This window comes from Pelecanus crispus, chromosome 2 (genome assembly GCF_030463565.1).
Source record: "Pelecanus crispus isolate bPelCri1 chromosome 2, bPelCri1.pri, whole genome shotgun sequence".
Classification (NCBI taxonomy): domain Eukaryota; kingdom Metazoa; phylum Chordata; class Aves; order Pelecaniformes; family Pelecanidae; genus Pelecanus; species Pelecanus crispus.
This window is the reverse complement of record NC_134644.1, coordinates 78,694,016-78,715,618: the sequence shown is the minus strand read 5'-3', so window position 1 is coordinate 78,715,618 and position 21,603 is coordinate 78,694,016. Positions and strand designations below refer to the sequence as shown.

At 47.3% G+C, this 21,603-nt stretch overlaps 1 protein-coding gene across 3 annotated transcripts in view; it reads left to right on the top strand.

Annotated features, from left to right (window-relative positions):
* Nucleotides 1–305: 305 nt before the first annotated feature.
* RREB1 (ras responsive element binding protein 1) overlaps nt 306–21,603 on the top strand; it is a 123,273-nt gene continuing 101,975 nt past the window's right edge. For all 3 annotated transcript variants that reach the window (XM_075705467.1, XM_075705466.1, XM_075705468.1), the window contains exon 1: nt 306–325. In XM_075705467.1, coding sequence (XP_075561582.1) covers nt 313–325 — 13 coding nt within the window. In that variant the 5' untranslated portion in view covers nt 306–312. The remainder of the gene's footprint in view (nt 326–21,603) is intronic.

Genomic DNA, 21,603 nt, shown 5'->3' with positions numbered 1-21,603 from the left:
GCTACGGGCCGGGACCCCCCCGCGGCTCGGCGGGGGCCGCCCCGAGGATGCGAGGCAGGTCCTCCCCCCCGGTTAATATGCACGGAGCTGGGGGGGATCTTCTCCCCGACGCCCCCCCCCCCCCCGTCCGCCGCCGGTGCGGGGGGCGCGGGCGGGCGCGGCTGTTGTTGGGCAGAGCAGGGCCGGGCCGGGCCGGGCCGCGCCGCGGGGAGCGCGTTGCGCCGAGATGCTGCAACTTTTTTTTTTTTTTTTTTTTTTTTTTTTTTTTTTCCTTTTCAGCAGAGGAGGGAGGGCGGTGGATTGAACTTTGTCATGTCGCAGATAAGTTTCCTCTGGCTTCTTCTCCCTGCACTTCTCCCCCGCCTCCCCTCCGCACGCACGCTTGCCCCCCCCCCCCCCCACTTTTTTTTTTTTTTTTTTTTTTAAATTTTCATTATTATTTTCCTCGTTTCACCTCTCGGCTGCAATATCTTCGCCTGCTCGGCATCCTCGCTGGGTTATGCAGGAGGAGGAGAGCGCTTCTCCTGGCTCAGCACATTTGCCTGCGCTCCCCGCTCCGCTCGGCTGCGCGCCCCGCCGAGGCCCCGGGCGCCTCCGTGCCCCTCCGTGCCCCCCGCCCTCCCGCAGCTGCGCCCCGGTGTCCGGCCCGGAGCTGATGCTCTGGTCCTGCCCGCCCCGAGGAGCCAGCATCCTGCCCCGGAGCCGCTGAACCGATTGCTGGAGGGAAGTGCGTGTGTGTGTGTGGGGGGGGACACACACCAACCATCCAGTTTTAATCCCCACTCCCTCTTTCCCCTGGCTTCTGTTGTGGGTAAGATCGCGTGGTTACGTCTTTGAGAGAGTAGCTGAACGTCTAGTTCGGCGTGATTTGGGTGTAGGAGAGACAGCAAACGCAACCGGTGCTTCTTGCCCTTCCAACACCAGACTCCGGCCCCGTGCCTTGGAAAAAAATTTGCTTATTACCGACAGTTGTTAAATAACGCCGTCTTGTCACCCCTGCAGTGCGCAGTAGACAGCTGTTGCGATGGCTGAAGTTTTTTCGTTGAGGTCTGTCGTTTTGACACAAGCACTGAGTTTTGTTACCGCAGTTCCTGTTTTCCACAGGGTCAGCGTGCGTGAAAGGGATGCAGTGACTCAGGGTCAGGCCAGCCATATTTGTTTTAGGTTTTAATTTTCTCTTTGAAGACTTCAGGGTATATAGGCTTTTCTTGGTGTGCCTGCATAATGCCGATTAGCCTTAACGGGAGTTGGGTACATCCAGGGAAGAATAGGCCCTTTTGTTTGTTAGAAACCCAGAAACAGCATGAATCCATCATCCAATCAATCAGAGTACCGGGGCTCTCCCTCACCTGCCGGCAGGGACGCGGCCAGCCTCCTACGGGGCAGCTGTGCTCGGCCCCGCGCGGCCTCCTTTGCTCCCTCACCTTCCTCCTCCCGGCAGCCGTATCTGGGACTGAGTTTGTATCGTGGAGTTGGAGAAACACCATCCTTTAAGTACCATCGAGTCAGCTTCTGCTCTAATTCCACAGGCAGCTTGTAGTTGTCAAACTGTTGTTTGTCCATCAGTAGTGACTATTTATGTAGTCAGTCTTACACATTCCTTTTAATAGCTAACGACACTAAAGAATATATATATATTTTTTTGTTTGTTTGTTTGGTATTAAGACAGAATATAACAGGGTGTTTGCTGGCTGGCTTTTTTTTTTTTTTTTTTCTTTTTTGTTTGTTTGTTTTTTCACCCAGACCTGGGTGTTTGAAACTTTGCTTGCAGATTTCAGTGTAGTGAAACATCTTATTCTGACTCAGCTCACCCAGGTTGTGCAGCCATTCTTAAGTCTTTAGAACATTCACTGACCCTTTGACCGAATGGCTTTTATTTTTGATTCTGAGGGTCGGGAGATTCTTAAAGTTTCAGCACGGGGAAAGACGAATGTCTTCATTATCTGTTAGTAATATCTATAATCTCCTTTGGTACCAAAGGCAAGCGCAGTGTTTCCCAAGGCATACAAACATGGACTTCTGTAGTGCTTTTCTCAATCCTTAAGGATTTTATCACTTTGCCTACATTGAAGTCACACTGCAGTCATAACAGTAGCTTGGCTTTAGCCTGTGAAAGTTTCTTCTTAAGCGGAAATGGTTTGGATTGCTCTCAGTTGGATTTCTCATTTAAATAAAAACTGTTCATGTACTTACATTGTATAGATTAAAAACATATAGATAAATCCCTTTGGTTATATTCATTATCCCTTGTAAAAGTAGGTGGTGCTTAGAAGGTCATAGGATAAGTGTTGCTAAGCAGCTAAACAGAAGGATGCTAAAATTAACCTGAGTGTTTTTGTAAGGGATTCACTTTTTAAGTTGCAACAATTTTTTAATTGACTTAAAATACATTCTTTTGATAGTAAAACGCCTGAAAAAAATGCTTAGATGCATGAATAAAGCTTTCCAGGGGACTGTGTCGAGTGTTCAAGTTATCTACATACACAGAGGAGTAATTCCACCCTCCCCCAGTATGCCTAAATTTTGCCAGCATTGGGCCCTTGATTTGTGCCCTTTGCAAATGTCCTTCCAGAGTTATCTGGTGCTCCAAGAGCATCTGATGTATGTTGGATAGCAGCCTGTAGGGACAGTCTTGGGAAAAAAGAAACTGCAAAGGTTCCCCAGGAACAGGCAGAAAACAAGTAAATCCTGTTAGTCCGAAATCTATGCATGTGCAGAAAAAGCCCCTTTTAACTTTTTGATGAATGATGCCTAAGTTTGGAAATCTGTGTTTTAGGTGTACACTCTTAAAACATGTGAGATCATGTCTTCTCCTTTCAGTGCAATAAAGGTTGTTTTCAAATGAGTGTATTATTGGACCATGTTACTGGACCAGTTTGAGATGGCTGCCTTGATGATGTGGTAGCTTCTTTCTTGGAGATAATTGTCTGTAGAGGAGGATTGTAGCGCTGCTTTCGGTTCTCTTGAAGGTAGTGAGAATGCCTGTCGCACTGTGTCTTTTCTTTTACCTCCTTTCTGGGTTCAAGCAAGACGGTCAGTCATGGGATTACAGCTTTAAAATACGCTTTTTCAAGAGTATTCTGCAGCTTGGAAAGGGGCCAGGAACTGCTTCGTGTTCTTTTGAGTACAGCTTCATCGTGGATGGAGTGCTCAGGTACCCTGCAGCTTTGCTGGGAAGCGTCTCAAGGAGCAGATGTGAACTTTGAGGGTGAGAAGGAATTGCCTTCTGAGACCATGCAACAGCTCATTTCTTATTTTGAGGCGGGAGATCTGACTTGCCAAGTTGTTGTTCAGCAGTTAAAGCAGATTTTCTTTGGGAAGGTGCATGAGGAATCCTTTCTCTGTGTGTGTTGGTTTTTTGTTTTTTGGTTGGTTTTTTTTTTTAATATCCTGCATAAACCAGCACTAAGGGGAGCTGTGGCTTTCAACTCCCTCCCCCCCACCCCCCCCCCCCACCCCCCATTTAGAAGCATCTTTATAGGCAGTGATTTAAAAGGCAGGACTTGGGTATCTTTGGAAATGCCACTCTCTGGTGACACACTGAAAAGTTAGCTATTTGTGTGGAGCCAGGAAGGGCTTGCAACTTGCAGAGCTTTGCCAGGCCAGGTTTGGTTATCAGCGTTTGATTACAAATGAAAATAGGTGAGGTTGGCTGAGGTGGGAAGTGCTGGCTCTGTTCTGGGGTATTTCTGAACAGGAATTTCAGGAGCATTGACTCTTTGTTCTTCTTCGGTGCAAGAAATCTGATGATGGCTTATCTTTGATGTCTGCCAGTCATGATGTTTTTCCCACCTGAAGGTGTTCCCTCCACCCCACCCTACCGCTCTGTTTTGAATAGCAACATTTGAGGGCCAGTGGCAGCAGTACCGGAGCATCTCACCCCCCTTCCCTCAGCATTTTACTGAGAACAGGGCGACAAAAAGTACCTAGAGCTTGTGCTAATGCTTTATTATGAAATGTTAAAAGTACAAATAATTGCCAGCTGGGGCATATGCGGTGGACTCCCGTTGGATGGCCTGTTCGTGTTGTGCTGGAAAAAAGGTCAGAACAAGGAAAAGGGCTTGGACAAAAGGGAGAAGGGTCAGTGGGATACTGGGCTGTGCCAGTGTTAAACCTGTAAGAGCAGCCTCCTGCAGTCAGAAAGGAATTGTCCTGATGTAACTGAGCAGTGCCTGGACCTGTGCTTCCTTTAGAAACAACACAGGCCTTCTGGTATATCCTGCTTTTTTTTTTTTTTTTTTTTTTACTGGTGGCATTTCAGCTTTCAGGTTGGCCAGCCTAGCAATCAATAAAGGTGGTTGCCTTTGAATAGGTGCTTTACACAAAAGAAGTAGTTGATGGGTGGAGACTGTTTATTCAGAGTGATTCAACTAAGTAAGGCTAAGAGAATCTGAATATCTCTTTAAAGATGTAGAGACAGGCAGCTGTTTTAACAACAGGATTCACCTGCAGAGTCCCAGCCATCCGCAGAGGTGCTACAGCAAGGGAAAAGAAAAGCTGTCAAAAGGCCCCACGGGCGTTGTTAGGCTCCTGAACTAAAATAGGTATTCCAAGGACCATTAGAGAGGGAGGCTTTTCAGCCCTTGATTACTGCCCTGTCTCCTTTGTCGATCTTCCCACAGAAGCACATGGAATGCAACTTTCAAATTCCACTGTTTTCCGGCACCTAACCTTCCTGAGCTAAATGTGTTTTGTGTTTAATCTTATTTAATTATGTACTTGTTTAATCTCAGGATTTCGAGAGATCCTTTTCCTTTTGAAGAAGACATCCCCTCATCCTGGTGTCTGAAGCTTCTTTGAAGATCCATTTGCACGAGGGACGTTACTTGTGTAGAGCTCTCGAAAAGTGTGGGAGAGCTGCTTGCAGACAATGGCCAAGTGACTTCCCAGTGTAATTTCTGTCAGCTTTGAAAAATTGAATTTTGACTTTTAAGTCACTCTGGGTAAAAAGTATGTTAAGCATCTTGGACATTTTCTATGCTGATGTGCCCGAGTGACTTGCTAATTTGGTTCTAAAAGAGAAATGTATTTTGTGGTTAATAGTGGAATTGCCAGCCTCTGATACACGTAAGACTTCTCCACTTGTCATCTTCTGGTGGATATTTTAACAGGTGTTAGCATGTGCTTTCTTGAAACAGCACAAACATACTCCTAGGTGGTTTAGGAATGGGTGGCCCGCATCATCTGTCCTTTGAAAACGGAGGATGATCAGCCCTTGACAAACATTTTTTTAGTTAGTTGAAGTATGCGGTTCCTCTCTGAGGATGAGAGAAGCAAAATGTTCGCTTTGAGGTGTAGCTGGCCTTTGCTTTTATTGTGTGTGATTAGCTGGCTTTAATTCGAGCCCTTGTTAGTCCCGTTTCGTACGGCAGGTGATGTCAGTGTTCAGGTGTATCGGTACCTGGGAGTGCTTTGCTCAGGGCGCTTGCATCACAGCAATAAATTCCATTCCCATGTTCAGGCTGAACACTGCTAACGTTACCGCTTGGACAAGGAAGAACTGCTTTGGATTTTGCACCAATAAGCAGCAGTACTTCCTTGTATTTCCTTTAGGGAGCAACATCACTTTTAATTTGGACCACTCGCAGCTTTGGGTAGGGGAAAGAGCCTAGTTTAAGTTCCTCTTTTTGTTAAACAAGATGCATTTTCTTCATTAAATTTTAAGTTCATTATGTCTCATTGCTCTTAGTGTTTTGAGAACATGAGAAGCAGCCAGGACATGCATACCTGTGTGCACCAGCGTTCGTGTGTGCATTTTTTTCTGATGTTGTTGCAGTTGCTGGCGTATGGAGGACAACATGCGGCTGTGGCGTCTTGTGCATGTGCTTGCCTGCTTTGTCCTCTCGTTCTCCCCAAAAGCCTTACGGTGTCCTGAGTCGGTGTTCACTTGGATAACTTGCAGCACAACTCACATATTTTGCTGTCTGTACATCCTGATGCTTTTGGATGGAAGGAAGGAAAGCTGCAGGCGGAGGCTTGCTTTTTAAGTGAGACTGTGAAGGTCCAGGAAGTGCAAGTGCATGCCATAGAAGCCGGCTGTGGAAGAGACGTCGCTGGGTTACTAACAGCTTCCATTTGTGAGGTTTGACTGTTATTTTCCAGGGGAAGAAGTATGAGTGCAATGACAAGTGCTGCTCCACAGAGATGTAACTTGTGCCTTGTATTTAGTTGATTTGGAGGGTGTATTTCTTTTGGTCTCTTTTTCTAACAGCTGCAGGTATTGTTTGTTCTTCTTCCTTGTCAGATGGCCCAGCCAGGTGTCGCTTAGTACATCTTACTACATTTCCAAGTAAGCTTCAAAACTGTGGTCCTTGGCAGCTTCTAGGACAAGTCTTGGAGCAACTTCCAGCCTTTACAGCAGATAGGTGGCTTTTCTGCTTGGTAAGATCTCCTGGCAGTCTTTAAACTGTCAGGACCTGACTGTCCATGTTGCAGAAGGATAGAGAGAGCTGAATCGCAGTGCCCCTGTTTCCCTGGTGTATTGTTGGAAGCTGTGCTTTTCTTTAAATAGTGAAGAATTCATTTTCATATCGGTACTACCTGCACTTTGTGCGAGAAACCTTCTCCATCCTCTGTCTCCATTCCTTCTTTTGGGAAGTGGCAGCATCTTTTTGCTGAGCATGAAGTGGCTACCACGTTCGACCTAACCAGAGGGTGGATTTCTAGGGGTGAGTGAAATGATCCGTACCTCAGAGTGGATGCCGGTTACTTTGGGAGGAAGTCATGCAGATTATAAACTCTGCAGGAAGGAACTGGTGGATTCTGTAAAATCTGCAGCCCCGCTAACTGCAGTTCAAGCAGTTCCCAATCTCTACTTGCAAAGCTTTTGGAACTTGTAAGCTCTTTAAATCTAGTGACTGAAGATTTTCCATGATTCCCTTTTCCCTGGAGAAAGAAAAAAAAGATAGAAATAAATGATAAGGTACTCATTTTAGGTGCTCAAAAGTCAGCAAACGAAAGTTAAGGTGTTCACAGAACAGTTAAGTGGGCCAAGCTGAACAGAGATCGTGTCCCGTTGCTGTTCTGTGTTTAATAAATCAATAGATGTGTACATAGTATGTAGAAGCGGAAAACGTGGCTTCATTCGAATCAACAGCAAAATTCTTTCAGGCTTCACTGGACTAAGATTTTATGTGGGGTATATACAGCTGAAAGCTTTTGAGCATTCATAGCATGAAAGATGCCAGGAAACTTTAAAAAACTGAAACACTGACAGTGTCTTTGTATTTTTCTGATGTCTGAAATTCCTACAGGTGTAGTTACAAAGTCAGTGCATCTGTTTTAGGAGCTTGTTTGATAGACAGCAAACTGAATTTGCGATATAATAGCCAGTTTTGACTGAATTCTCTTCCGTCCTGGTTTTGGGCATTGCTGAAACAGTGTGGCCATTGCTGCATCTCTTTTCTAAATCCTAGAGGCTGTGCTTTAACTTTCTTGAGTATATTCGCTCTGGTGAGTGGGAGGAAGACTTGTTCTTCCCAGGCCTGTCCTTCCCTGCAGGAAAAGGGGAACGTAGAGGATTCTCCCTGAGGATGGATCTGGGGCAGAGATGGCCCCTGTGTGTTTGGGGCCAGAGTTTTTATTTACACCATTGCGTAACTCTTAATCTCCATAGGAAAAGATGTGGGTTAGTAGATTTGCAATGCCACAGACTCACATGTGGCCGTGGTCCGCCTGATAGCTGACGTGTGCTGGTATTGCATAGTAGATGTACTGCTGCCTGCCTGGGGTCGTCCTGGAGTATTGGGTGACCCTGTGCAGAAGGATCTGCTGTTGCCTGACTTTCGACCTCGTGCATTGGCAGCCTCTGTCGTGCCTGCCCTGCCTGAATTGTCTGACTTGCAGTAAATGTTTCCGTTTGTGTGCTTGCTGTCTTTTCAAAATGATTGCTAAAAAGTATTTGGGCCAAAAATAATTTACCCTGGACAAGAAGATGCCAGCAGCATGTGCAGATTGCATGCTGTAGTTACTGTCTCAGCTAGTAATTCAAACGGAGCTGCACAACCCAGTAGCACAGATGTGGATTAGGAAAGTCCAGACTGCTGTTTTAAAAATTTCCACTGTTTCTGGTAATGGATGTTTATATGAGCTGCCTAGTCCAAAGACCCAAGAAATGAGCTGGTGGTGGTCTTTGATTAATTCCCAGTATACAGATGCCAAATGTTACGCTTTGATTTCCTACACTGTAAACTCTTCGGGGCAGGGATCAGCATTCAATTACCAAGTTTTGAAAAGCCACCTAACACATTGTGGAACTGACCTGCTCGGCACTACCTCAGTATAAATGTTTAATTATAACGATCTTCTTACCCCATAATGGAGCCTTTCCAGATATCAAGGTTGAGGCATGCTGGGAACCTGCACTGCTGCTGCTGGGGTGTCTGCTTATGAACAGAGAGCTTTGGTTGCAAGGCAGAATTTGGGCAGCTCTCATAAATGCCTAGTTTGCACACGAGGGACAAAGATTCTTTTTTTTTTTCCTTCTAGGCAGTATAGGTGCAAGTATATACACATGTTCAGGGGTCTGCATCTGGTTGTTTGGTTTAGAAGCAAATACACTCCTAGCTTTAATACGTGTTTTAAAGCATCACAGTCAGACCACGTCCTTCTCTCTCCCTTTTGCTTTAGGTCTGTGTGTAAAAGTGACAAATGTCAAGGTTCTGAAATTGAGAAATTAGAAGAAGAAACCAGGAATAGGAAGATGTCACCCCTTCAGTACGTCACCTTCCCAAGACTGAAACGAAGTGCAATTGCTGGCTCTTGGCATTCACAAAGTAATCTAATTCTCTTGCCTTGAGTGACTTGCGTGGTAGCTTTAAACTGAATTCTTAAATCATCCCAATGGTGATGTATGTATCGTTTGTTATGTTTATACAACATGAAAGCATATGGAGTAATGGAAACATCTAGAAATTAGACCTCCAGAGAAGACTCCCATTTTAATCAGGTTACTTACTTGGATTAAACCAACCCAAATTTAAAACATGTGGGCTCATGTACTAAACTAGTTGCATTTTCAGCACTCCGGGGGTCCGTCTGGGAGTTTATCGGTGCGTTGTCGTAGTCTGTTCCAGCCAGCTTCATAGGAGCAGTTTGGTGTTACTAAGGTTGGAATAAGCTGATGTCAGATTTTTGTCCACAGTGCATAGCAAGTAGAGGTCAAACACTTGTACAGCCGGTGATACTGTGACTTGTTAAGAATGTACGCAGCAGGTCGCTTTTCAAAACATCTTTTGAAAAGCAGCCTGTGAGAGCAGTGCCATGTAGAAGAGACATGCATCTTCCTCTGGCATCAGCAAATGGATGCATCCTATCACATTGGACTGCTGAGCATGTTTAGTCATGTTACTGTAATAAGCTCTGGGAACAGGAATGGGTTCTGCCCTGTTGCGCTTCGGGAAGATTTGAATGAATTTGACTGGTTTGTTCCAAGGAAACTCACGTTTGTATCTGCTGCTTTTGTGCTCGGTACGGAGAAGGAAGGAATCGAATTTGTTTCTTGGCTGAATGGGTGTTTCTTTGCAGTTTCAGATTGCTAACATTACTGTACTTAAATTGTTACTCCTTAGAAGAGGTAAAATGAAAAAAATCGTGACTCCCAGAATCGCCAGTGTTTCTGGTGCTGACAGTGTACAGATCCGCTTGGTTTTGAGACTTCTCTTTGTCCAGATAAACTGAGTATTAGGGACCCTTCTCTCGCTTCCAGCCATAGCCTGCAGGCATCCCTATTTCTCCTGCCCCGGTGAATCATCTACAACATAATGCAGATGTAAATTTTAAATGTGCTGTGGTGGGGGTTACCGTCTTTATCCTTTTCTTTTTGTCTTAACGCAGCTTAGCCTGATAGCTCTCAAGGTATTTTTTAAATTTGCTGGAGCGTGTGTGTATGTCGGAGGCCAGTCTAGATCACGCCAAGCACTGATCCTGCAGACACTTTAAACACAGATATAATTCTACTTAAGTAGGTTGTTCCATTTAAGTCAAAATACTGGCATGGACGAAGTTAGGGGAAGTGTTTCAGGACTGGGGCCTGCGTTTAACTTTCAGAAAAAGTATTCCTGACACAAGCCAGAATATTTAACCCGTGTGAGCTGCAGCTCCAAGCTCGTCTCAGGGACTTCAGTTTCGGCCCTACTTGAGAAGGTATCGCTCAGCCCGAGGAAGTGTCGCAGGTCTTGCGGCCTGACAAGAGTCGGCTTTGAAGGGAGACGGCAAGAAACGTGGCCGTGAACCCAGACTCCTCCAATACGCGGTGTCTGCGAGAGTTAAACGAGAGGCACTCCAGCAGCTCATGTGCTCGCTGTGTGTGCATACTTTCCTAATCTTGACATGGGGTCTGAGCTGCAGGCTCCGAGGGCTTATGCGAAGTTGGCTTGGCTGTCACCTTTTCGCTCCCCGGATCTGGCTGCGGCTCAGCACGGCGACGCTCCCCGCCGCTGGGATTGCCGCCTGCAGATAGCCAGCTGCCGAAAACCTGCCCCCGTGGGGCTGGCTGGGCCCAAAGGTGCCCTGGCCGCCTCGCCTGCCCTTCGCGCGGCTTCCTGCCCTTGCGGGGAGCCGTAAAGGGAAGAAAAAGCGCTGCGGTGGCCCCTTTCCTGCGCCTGGAAGATGTCTTGCACCCGCCTTGCGCTCTCGGGTTGGTCTGGGCGAGCTCGCTGCTGCTCTGCTATCATCATTTGGCTGGAGAACAGCTGCCTCCAAGGATGGGTCTGCTTTAAAACAGGGGAACAGCTGTACGGAGCCGGGGCCCGTCGCTGATGCTGGCGGGCTGTCCCTGCGCGCGGGGAGAGGGAGGGCAGAGCACGCGTTTTAATTCTTTAGGTGACAAAGTCCTAAGGGCGACTTGGGCCTTGGCTGTCCGGGAGGAAAAACTACAGTTGCTTCATCCCACAGCACGCTGTCAAAAATCGCTGAGCATTTCTGACCAGAGGCTGGAAATGAAAGCTGCCTTTTTTTTTTTTTTTTTTTTTTTTTCTTCCCCCCCTCTTAGGTTTCCTTGGAAAGGCTGCCAGTGGCCACCTCGCCCCACCCTGCAGACGTGTGGGCGGGAGTGGGGGTAGCCGGCAGGAGGGAACATCACCAAAAAGGCAGAGCGACTTGGCTCTTGGCCACGCACAGGAGCAGGAACAGCTGCCTGGATGGCCCCCGGAGCCTCACTGATCTCAGCATAACCAGCGCTCCTTAAAACGCGGCACCGTGTGTGGGGGGCGAGGGGGAGCAGGGCCGGGAGCAGGTTTAGGGGGGTTAAGCCGTATGTAAAACAGCCTCCACGATTCTTTGGGTTTTTGCCCCCCACCCCCCTTCAAAACAGCCCTCTGCTTTCTATAGGAATGGGAAGGTTTTGGACGAGTGAGTGAGAGTTACGAGAAATTTGTAAAAGTAGAACAAGTTACCGAAAGCAAGGAGCAGGAAGAATACACATTGTAAAATTTGTGTGTGTCTGCGGTGTGTCTGTTTGCTTGATTTTTTTTCCTTTTAAGAGAAGTGTGGCTAGGAACAGTTCAGCGCTGTTGGGTAAATCTGTCAGTGCCATTCCCTTCTCTCTCCCCTGTGTTGTCTCTGAGAAACTGTCACACTGTGACAGATCACACTGTCAAACATCACACTGTGTTTGAAAAGTATCTGGCTTGCCTTGGGATGCCGTATGAAATACGGCAGGATGTGGCATCCTGCAGGGAGCATGTCATGTGCGCTCATTTGGCCTCCTGCGCTTGCTTGAGCAGAGGAGGGGAATGCGCATCAGAAGAACGCAGTTGTTCGCAGCTCCCTTCCACTCCCCTGTGTTGTTCCAGGGAGATGGTACTTCGCGGTGCCCGTGAGTTTTTCCGAAGCTGGCTGGCTTTGTATGTTGACACCAAGGGTCCCTGATGGTGAGAGCCTCTGCGTGGTGAAGGGTGGTGGGGCTATCTGTCTGACCTCCGTGACGTGGGATGCGCAGGGCAAAATTCCCCCTGTGATAGGTACTGAACGGAATGAATGCGAGTTCCTCTCGGGCCTGGGATGACTTCTTCCAATTTAATAGCTAATACAGTAGTTTCCGAAAGTCGCAAGAGAATCTGACGCGTAGCTGGAAGTGCTGAGGGAAGAGGATACCAGCTTTTCCAGAACTGTGCAGCTCAGTCGCAGAAGGAGGTTGGACTGGACATGAAAACTGGATTCCAGGGTGATGTGGTGATTGCAGCCTCTGCCGGCTTTGCTTCTTCCCACAGCTGGAGAGTTGATTTTCCCAGTAGGCCTGTGCCAGCATAGTCCTGCTGCTTGCCTTGTGGTGTTACCCCAACACAGAAGTCGTGCTTGAGTTCCTTGCAAGTGGTATGCAGCGCACAAATCTAGGCAACAGGGGTAAGCCAGTCTATCTGGGCTTGTTGCAAAGCTGAATTTGCAAAATGCTGTCTCCATCAAGGCCAGTGTAATAATAAGTTGCAGAGATTCCGTCTTGAAAAACAAACAGCGTAATGCAGGCATTTGAGGAGGAGGGTGTTGTGCTCTTTTATAAGGCTCTTGCTTTTTGTTAACTCAGGTTAACTTCACGAGTCAGATTAACATTCCCTGTATCATTCCAGAATTCTTGTAGCAATTAGCAAAAATGACACAGGGTCACAGCAGTTGTATGGGACCAAGTAAGCATCTATTCACGTTCTTTTCAGTTGGGACAGTGGCATGAAGAATTTATTTACTGAAGGTCACAGAGGGAGACAGTAACAGAGGCAGAAAAAGAACCCAAATGCTCGAAATCCAGTCCTGTGTCTTCGCCATTAGGTCACGCTTCCTGTCTAGGCAGATGAACCCACATAAAAACCTTGGTTCACAAACAGATGACATTCAAGTACTACCAGCATTGTAAAATACGGCTAGGGCTATTATATTTGCACTGACTTTCATCTTGAGTGCCTGGTGGAACACCTGTAAGTATTTACATTTTAACATGCGCTTTTGTGCTTGTGAAAGCAGACAGTTTGACAGCAGTGACCTCTCGCACAAAAGCCTGAATAAGTGATGAACTTCCAACAAATCCATGACCTGAACTCTGCTGGATGCATATTGAAGGCGACAAGTTAATATGGCCCGTGGCAGTACCGACAAGAGGCCTGGCTCTGTTCTGGACTCTTCTGCTGGAGGTGGTCTGCAGACGAGCCTCTGACCACCGTCCCTGCCCAAAGGCCGGGAAGCGAGTCTGCCCGTACTCGCTCAGTTTTTCCAGAGGTTTCTTGTCCTGCTGCTCTGCTCTGGCCCTGCTGAAGGGCTTGGTTTGTGTTGCAGAGAAGGCAGGAGGGTGGATGTGCCTCTTCCCTCCCAGGCGGTGCGCTTCAGAGTTCGCTGCGCTTAAACTGAATTGAGTGGTAGTTAAAACTTCAATTATGGGCAGCTCCCGAGTTGGACGTGTCTCTGCTGCAAGTGTGGTAACCGCTGGCCATCGGACAGGGAAGACAGCTGTGGTATGGTAACCTCCGAAATCACTCTGACCTGAACCGTGCCGAAGCTGCGGCTCCGGCGACATTTCCCCAGGACTGCCCTGTCCTGGAATGAACAGTTCCTGGTACCTCCTTCTCCAGTGAAACTTGGGTTCGGAGTGGGGAATGCCTCTTCAAGCTGACAGAAATGCCGCTGGATATGCGGGGGAAGGTTTTTTTAGTCCTGTGGAGTAAGTCATGCTGCATTTTTCACCTGCAAAACTGAAAACTAAAGGGAGTCCTACTTGTGTCTAATACCGAGTCAGACCAAAAGCCCGTCTAGCCCAGGATGCTGATCAATGTGGATTTATCAAAACAGAGTATGGCAAAAGGGCACCTATTAACGATGCTTTCCTGGTATAGTTTTCCAGCATCGTGCAGCTTTGGGAATCTCTTGAGCCGAAAGCGTTTTATATATGTCAGTATTTAGGTTCAAGAATCCTTCTTCCTGAGCTTGTCCAGCAGCTTTTTGGACCTGTACAGACACTCGGCATGTTGCGGTAGTGAGTTTTGCAGTTGACCTACATGCTTTGTTGGAGGGGAGGTGAAAAAACAACCTTCTAAACCTGCCATTTGATGCTTCCACTTGACGCGGTTTAGGACTTGTACTGTGGGAAATAGCTAGTGCTCATTCACTACCGTCCTTCTCTGCACCTTTCAGGATTTTGTGGACCTCAGTTGTATCACCTCTGTGGCCGTTCTCCCAGGCTGGAGTCCCGATCCGAGTATCGGTCACTATGCAGAAGCTGTTCCATGCTTTTGATTACGTTGTTCTCCGAACACTTGTTAAGGCTACAGTTTGCCTTGTTAACATCGATCACAGGCACATGCCAAAAGTACTTTATTTGCCTATATATTTATTGCTGTAAGACATATACTTGGACAGGCTTAAAGATTTCCAGGTGCTGCCAGGATTCTCCAGCAGCTTTTTTGGGAAACTTTCTCAGTGTTGGCAGGTTACAGGCAGAAGATGCTGATCGGTGAGGGTGTTTGCAGGTCTGGCTCAGTTACTTCCATCCTGATTGCTTGAGAACTGCTTGTTTAAATGGTGCTTTGCTCACTGCTTTCCTTCCCAAATACACTACTGGTTTCTAAGAGCAGTGTCCCTGTATCTCTCCACTAAATATTTTTTTTCCCCCCTACAGATGGCAGCCTGAAGCACGCCCTGCGTATGTAAAACCTTAGTGAATGCAACTTATCCAGAGACAAGGGGCATTTGTCCTTGCCAGCTCTGGGGCTATTTCTTTGAGCTCCGCACAAGCCAAGTGAGACTACCCACAAGAAAGTTTGCCTGCTTTCCAATGCTAGCCTGCTTATTTGGGATGATAACTAGGATTCACCCATCTGTTTGGTCTCGGCAGGTATCAGAGGACTTGTTTTGAGCTCTCTGAAGTAAAATGTTGATGCAATTCTATTCTGTTCCTGTCCCTTTTTTTTTTGGTAGTCTGCCAACCCACTTGTCCACCTGTAGGGCTACTCCGTGTTGCTGGACTTGGAGATTTTAATTTTTGCAACCAAAAGAATCTTTCCTCAGTACTAACCGTACCACTAGTATTTACTTATGTTAGATCGCTCCCGGGGTGCTTTACAGATTGGTGCCTACAATGCTACTGAAATGCAGCCGCTTCTGAAGTGGAGAGTGAGAAAGGAGAGGTTTAGTTCAGGTCATGCTAACCCCTTTCTTTCTCTGTGTAAAGTGCTGCACATTCTTCAGTACTGACATAGCCTAAAAAGGAACCTTGGCTTTTAAAGCCCTACCTTAACCTGCCTACCAAATGATGCATGCTACTTGATTTGTGTTTAGCTGATGAAAAACTTTATTCCAGCTTGCCAGAACTGGGAACTTAGTTGCCAGTAATATGAAGGGTGACGCTAGCGATTTCAAGCCTTTTGGTAAAGCAAGCCCTTCACAGTGCGAACTCTTAGGAGAAACAAGCCCTGTTCATCGTGTAGTACTGATTTATAATTATAATCTTTCAATGTCGCTGTGTATAAAACCATTCTAATAAGCTGTTCAGCACTTAGTGCTGGACTCTGTGGGCTCTGTGAACTATATAGTGTTTGGAAGTAGCAAGCATATCTGTTCGGAGAAAGGAGGCAGGGGCTGTTCTTTTAAACTTACTAAGTTGTGGTTGTAGTTCTGATTGTTGAATTCAGCACTCCTCTTTGTATTGCTCTGCTGCTGCTGTAGGCATTTAGTATCCTAAATTTAAATTTACTATCCTAAAGGCCTCGTGAGGACCAAGGAGTGGAGCCCTAGCGTGGCGTATGCTTTGCAGGTGTCTTCTCTGCTCTTGGATGTTAGATCAGGAAAACGTAGAAGCTAAAATAAAGTCATTGTGTATGTGTAAGCAGGAGGGCATGTTTATGTTGCTTTGATTAGAAGTATTTCCTTAACTGCCTTTTTTCTTAGGGTACATATCCTAAATATTAAAGATCTTAAATATCTTGGTACGCCCTAAAGTGCTGGGCCAAGAGGCTGATAAGGACTTTTTGTATTTGTCCCTCTGTCTTCTGAAAGTTCAGTTTCAGCTGGATCGGTTCCCTAATCTGACTTGCTATGCAGCTGATTTGGTTGTGCTGGCACAAGGAGGCAGTGGAGAAGATGTAGTAGAGGAGGGCAGGACTTCTGATTGCAGTGGCGATAGGACAGATTTTGAAAGCCCATGCAACCATCGTTAAAAAGACCGGTGCTCAAACCATCAAAACCATCATGTCTTTGTAGTGAAGCAGGGGCTGGGAGGAAAAGTGGAAGAACCAAGCGGAATGCCTTTTTGCTGGTTTATCTTTGCGGGGGCCTTGAATCAACCTTGGATGAAACAGGAGGCATGGCTTGCTAGAATGGATCCTGGAATCCTTGCAGCAGTGTTGCTGGGTTGATTAATTCCTGCACACAGAGCCTAATCTAAGCTCTGCTCCGTGGTGGGGGGTCATTAGCAATGTCTGTTGTATCTGTCCTTGTATATAGGAACTGCATCTGCTGTGTTGTTGGGCTTAGGATCTTTGCTGGCTGGGAGCTGCGATGTTGAAAAACCAGCACAACCGTTTTTTGGTTTGTTTTTTTTTTTCCTGAAGATGCTTCATTTTTAACTTGTATATTCTTACCTGCTTTCTGGCTTCCAGCTTCGTTGAAGAGTGAGCGTCCACTCCATGGCTACTATCAGTTCGTGGGTATCTCTGTACCTTCAGGCCAGTAACTGTAGGAGTGGCAGGCTTGTGTTAACAGAGTCACTTTCCCCTGCCCCCCCTTTTTGCTTTTCCCACTTGCTCCTGTCTTTCAGGTACATTGTGGTGTTTGCCTTCAAAGGTTGTATTTAACACCACTTGTATTTAACGCTTTTTCCCCCCACCACTTCAAGGCAAGTATTCTTCCAGGTATGTGACTACAAACAATGCAAAGGGAAAAATCTCAATGGAGATCTGTGCGTGATGTTCATTGTCTCTTTGAAGTTGCCTTTTTCTTAAGAGTCTTTTGATATTTAGGTATTTCCTTCCAGCTTTCCCATTTCTGGTGTGTCTTTGCCTGGGTGACTAAAAATTCAGAATGATGTTGAATTAGTGACTTCGGGATGGTTTCCTTGGCAACCTAAATGTGCATTTGACATCATCGGATGAAGAAGCGGTTTATAATCTACAGCAAAACCAGCTTAAGGAGGGGGTTTTAGGCTTGGTTTTCATAATGTGTTTACCCCCTCACCCCTAGCAGTTCATTCCTGTTGTACTGTAACTCACCTCCTCTTCAGAGATGCTGATACACGGGTTTGTGGGGTTTCTCTGCAAGCCTTATCTCTAAAATGATCTGGATGGCCAGTCCTCGTTCATTTTTTTCTGTCTTTCAGCAGTCACAGCCCACAAATTTTTGTTTTGGTCACTAAAGGGGAAGCAAACTGTAGGCCTTCCCCAGCATGGGAATGAGCAGCTGGAGGAAGGGGAAGAGCTTCTGGAGAGCTGTTGACCCAGTGCAAGCGGCGCAAAACTACACGCTGTTTGCATCAAGGTGCTGGAAAGTTTCAGCTGTGAAGATAGTCTTGTCTTCCCACCTTACTACACATTGACTGTCTGCTCTCTTGGTACAAACCTCTTTATTGCATTAGTCGTGCAAAAATTCTGTTGCTTTGGTAAATTGCACCTCCTTTAGCTGTTCTTTCTGCTCCCAAATTGATTTCCATCTTAAGAGACTATCTTTCTTAATCACGCTTGATACTGTGTAAGGAGATCATGTTTCATCATGTAAGATTGTGGTCCAGGTTTTGTTCTGGCTGAACTGGTACAAGTCTGGTGCAACTTTGCCAGTATCAGTGCAGTGTCTTTTTGTGGAAGAAGTCAGTTTGTGTAGCCAGGAGCAGAGTATCAATCACTGCACATAGATACCAGCTTAAAGAAAATAATAGTGAAGAGTGATGTAGGTTTTATTGGAATGCCCAGACTTCTGTTATAAGATACGGAACTAAACATACGCTAAAGGCCAAGTAAGTACAATAACTGCAGCAGCACATTTCCAAGAAAATTGTCTTGTTGCAAAGGAACACGGACTGTGAAGGGGCTTTATGGTATCTGCACACTTGATACAGGCTCCATCAGTGGTTAGCATCAGTTACAAAAGCCCATTTGTTTTTAGATTTCTGAAGTTATTTTTTGTAACTGTTTGGGGGAGTAGCATGTAAAACAGGGTGGCATGTAGAAATCTAAAACTCCAGCCAAAAGACACCTCCTTTCTGTGTCTACGTGTTGCAGCTGTCTATCTCTTGGCAGCAGGCAGCCTGTGTAGAATGTGAGGTTTTAGCACTGAAGCGTGGAAGAGCGAATTAAGGAGTTCTGAACTTAAAACATTCTTCTTTTCTAGGGAATTTCAGTCCTCACCATTGCTTAGTTATTTGGAGACTATTTGTAGGGCTGTTTTTTTTTCTTTCAGTAACTCCTTATATTCATGATATGATAAACCGAGACAGGTCGCTAACTCTTCAGTTTTCTCAGTTACTCTGCAGTTTAGTAATCAGATGAATTGGAGTCAGTTGCACAGATACCCAGCTGGGAAGAAATACAAAAAAGAGCACGCGTATATTTTTTTATGGGGAGGAGAGGAGGAAAGGGGAGATTTCAGTTTTTCACCGTGAAACAGGCTTTTGTATAAGCCAAATAAATAACATTTTTGTTTTAGGGATGTCAGCACAGGACGTGTTTCTACGTAAACTATGGATAGCATCATAACACCTAGGGCATAGTTACACCTTTCAATCTCCCCTTGTTACACCTGGAAGGGGAGAGGATTTTGTGAAATGAGCCAGTGTAGCAGCTTCCCTCCAACAACTCGACACTATGACTATTTGCATTTTGGAGTAAGTAGATGCACACTTTTGTACCGTGCAGGCAAACTGACAAGGGAAAGGTGTAATAACACATTGTGAGGCTTTCCACTAAAAGCTCTCTTTTTAAAAATAGGCCGCATGTTCAGTTACACAGGTGGTGTCAGAGTAGAGGGTGGAAACTGCGTCCTCGGTGCTCCGAGAAGCGGGGTTGGGGTGACGACCTCCATCTCCCTCGCAGGCTGAATCCTTGCCTTTTGCCCAGGCTTTTCGTTATTCCAGACGGGTCTGGGATACGGTTTTCCTTTCAGCTGAGACATTTGTACTGCTGTAGCTGTTGCATCTGCAGTAGGCAGGCGGAGAAAGGCGGCACGGGCAGTTTCGTGCGCTGGTAGTACTGCTGCCGCGCTCGAGGGCTGGGCTTCTCTGACTTAACAAGGTATGGTTAAAGTCGTTCAGCTTTCGTGTGCGTGGATGAAGCCTGACTTTTCGCTCCGTAAAAAAGGCTAAACCTTTCCGAAAGACGTGTAAGTTGTAGCGTGCAAAGGCCGTGCGGTGCTTCAGCAGGTTTTGGCTTTTTTTTTGGGGGGGGGTGGGGGGAGGGTGGGGTGTTCATAACTTCATAACACAGCTTTTAAGCCCGCGCTCTTCGGGAGGCTGGTATGAAAAGGAGTGGAAATCATCCCGGGGAGAGGAAAAGGACGAGCTAACCTTGGCACCTGGGGCCTGGCTATTATGTTGCACTTCCTCTGCGGGGCGGCGCGGGGCGCGGGGCCGGCCGGAGTGATGTTCTCACAGCAAATGGAGGAAGTTGCTCGAGCAGAAGCAGCGCTTCTGGATCTCCTCTCGCCTGGGGGATGGGGCAGGGTGGTGAAAGAGGGTTACACAAAGCACCGAGTCGGGGGAGAGGAAAAATAAAAAAAAACAAACAAACAAACAAAAAAAAAACCAACCCAAAAACCCAAACCACCACCAACCCCGATCCCTCAGCTATGCGCAAAGCTCGACAAACTTTTCGGAAAACTGAATACTTTGGGGGGGGGGGCCGGGAGGGGTTGGGGAGCAGGGGTTGTTTCCCTGACGGCTGCTGGCGGCGGGGAAGGTACCACGGGAAGGAGCCGGGGAAGGATGGAGGGGGGCGGCCGCTCCTCTCCCTGGTTGCTGACTAAACAGTTATGTCAGCTGGCAGTCGGCATGGCCTGGGGATTTGCGATATAGCTCCTGGAGGGTGGGGGTGGCTGCGTGGGGGAAGGGAGGGGAAGGGCTGGCCCTGCCGCAGCAATTGCTGCTCCTGCCTCCCCTGCACGCTCGGGGCAGGGAGGCCCGGCCGTGGGCGCGCTGGGCTGCGGCGTGACCCCGGGAAGTTTTCGCGGTGATGCCCGAGCGAAGGGGACACGCGTGCAGCGTCTGCCGTCCTTGTTTGCCTAAACGTCGCCGCGGTGCCTCGGAATAGCAAACCCCAGCCCGCTGGAAGGCTGTCCGGTGTGGGAGAGCGTTCCTGTCCGACTGGTACCCGTGCCTTCCTCGCTCGCCGAGTCTGGGCCCTTCGGAAGCACGCGCCTCTGCCGAAATAGTCGGAGCCTGTTGCTGGGGCACGGGGAGCGCGCTGCCATCCCAACCTGGTGCTGCTTGCAGATGCTCGGGGAGGGGGCAGCCCTCCGGGGCAGAGCTGCATATTTGTCCCTCTGCGGGCTCTGGCTGGAGCTGAGGGTGAGGGTGCGAAGTGCAGAGCCAGCAGCAGCAGCAGCAGCAGCAGGAGCAGCAGCAGCAGCAGCGAGGCTTGGCCGAGGTGCTGCCTGCTGGTCTGCCGCAGGTAGAGACTTCCCTGCCTAAGCACAGCCCAGCGCTGTTCGAAGGGAGACAGCGAATTCTGGCTGCTGTTCAAGTTTAATGTTTCCTTTCTTGGCCTTGAAGGCAGATGGAGCCCAGGGTAGTCCTTACACAGAGCAGGAGGTATTTATAATGATTCTTTCAGGTCGGTAATGTTCAAATCCTATTTTTCTGTTCTTCTGGTTTTGTTTTCCATAAATCGTGTGCTGTAAAGTTGGAACAGCCTTGGAACAGCTGCGGCTTTTCACCCATGTGCTTCTCTCCCCTCCACCCCCCATTAGGGGTAAGTGAAGGATGGGTTGCATGTGAATCACCTCTTATACCTATTTCACTTCTCCTGTCCCAGCAGTGGAAGACAGAGAAGGACCCTGTCTTGACAGGCAAAAAGGGTGTGTGTCTCAATTGTTTGAGGTCAACTGAGTTAGCTGAACACAATTAAAGAAAAAAAAAAAAGCGCTCTTGATGCTTCTTAAGCTTACAGCCTACCGTGTCCGAAGCCGTGTTTGTGGCTGTGCGAGACCAGTTAATGTGTTAACCTGCACCTTAATGAACATTAAGATAGATTTTTAGTAATGTTAATCTGACTCAACTGAGCTACCATGGTTGTAGTCGTGAGTGAACCTGTCTGGCCCACATGGACAAGCTTGCTGGAGGCTTTAGTTAGCAGGACAGCACCAGTCAGTGTTTCTAGTGGTCTAATTAAGAAGATTTGCCTTTTTTTTTTTTGGCCAAAGGTGAGTACACTATGAAAGGTGAGTGAAAGCTGTAGAAAAATGTTTATATTGTGATGTGGAAATCTATAGATCTTGCCCCGGAGTTGCTTTGTTGTACTCTTGTGCAGCTCTCATCACCTCAGTGCAGTTCTCAGCTGGGTGTGTTGTGCCTGGCACTCCTTCACAGCACACCTGGATGCTGTGTTACGCACAAGTCAAATGGTAGCATGATTTCATAGGGCCTCGCAATCCTTTGCCAAGCGGCCTTACGGATGAGCTGGGCAGCTGGACGGCTTCTGTCAGTTT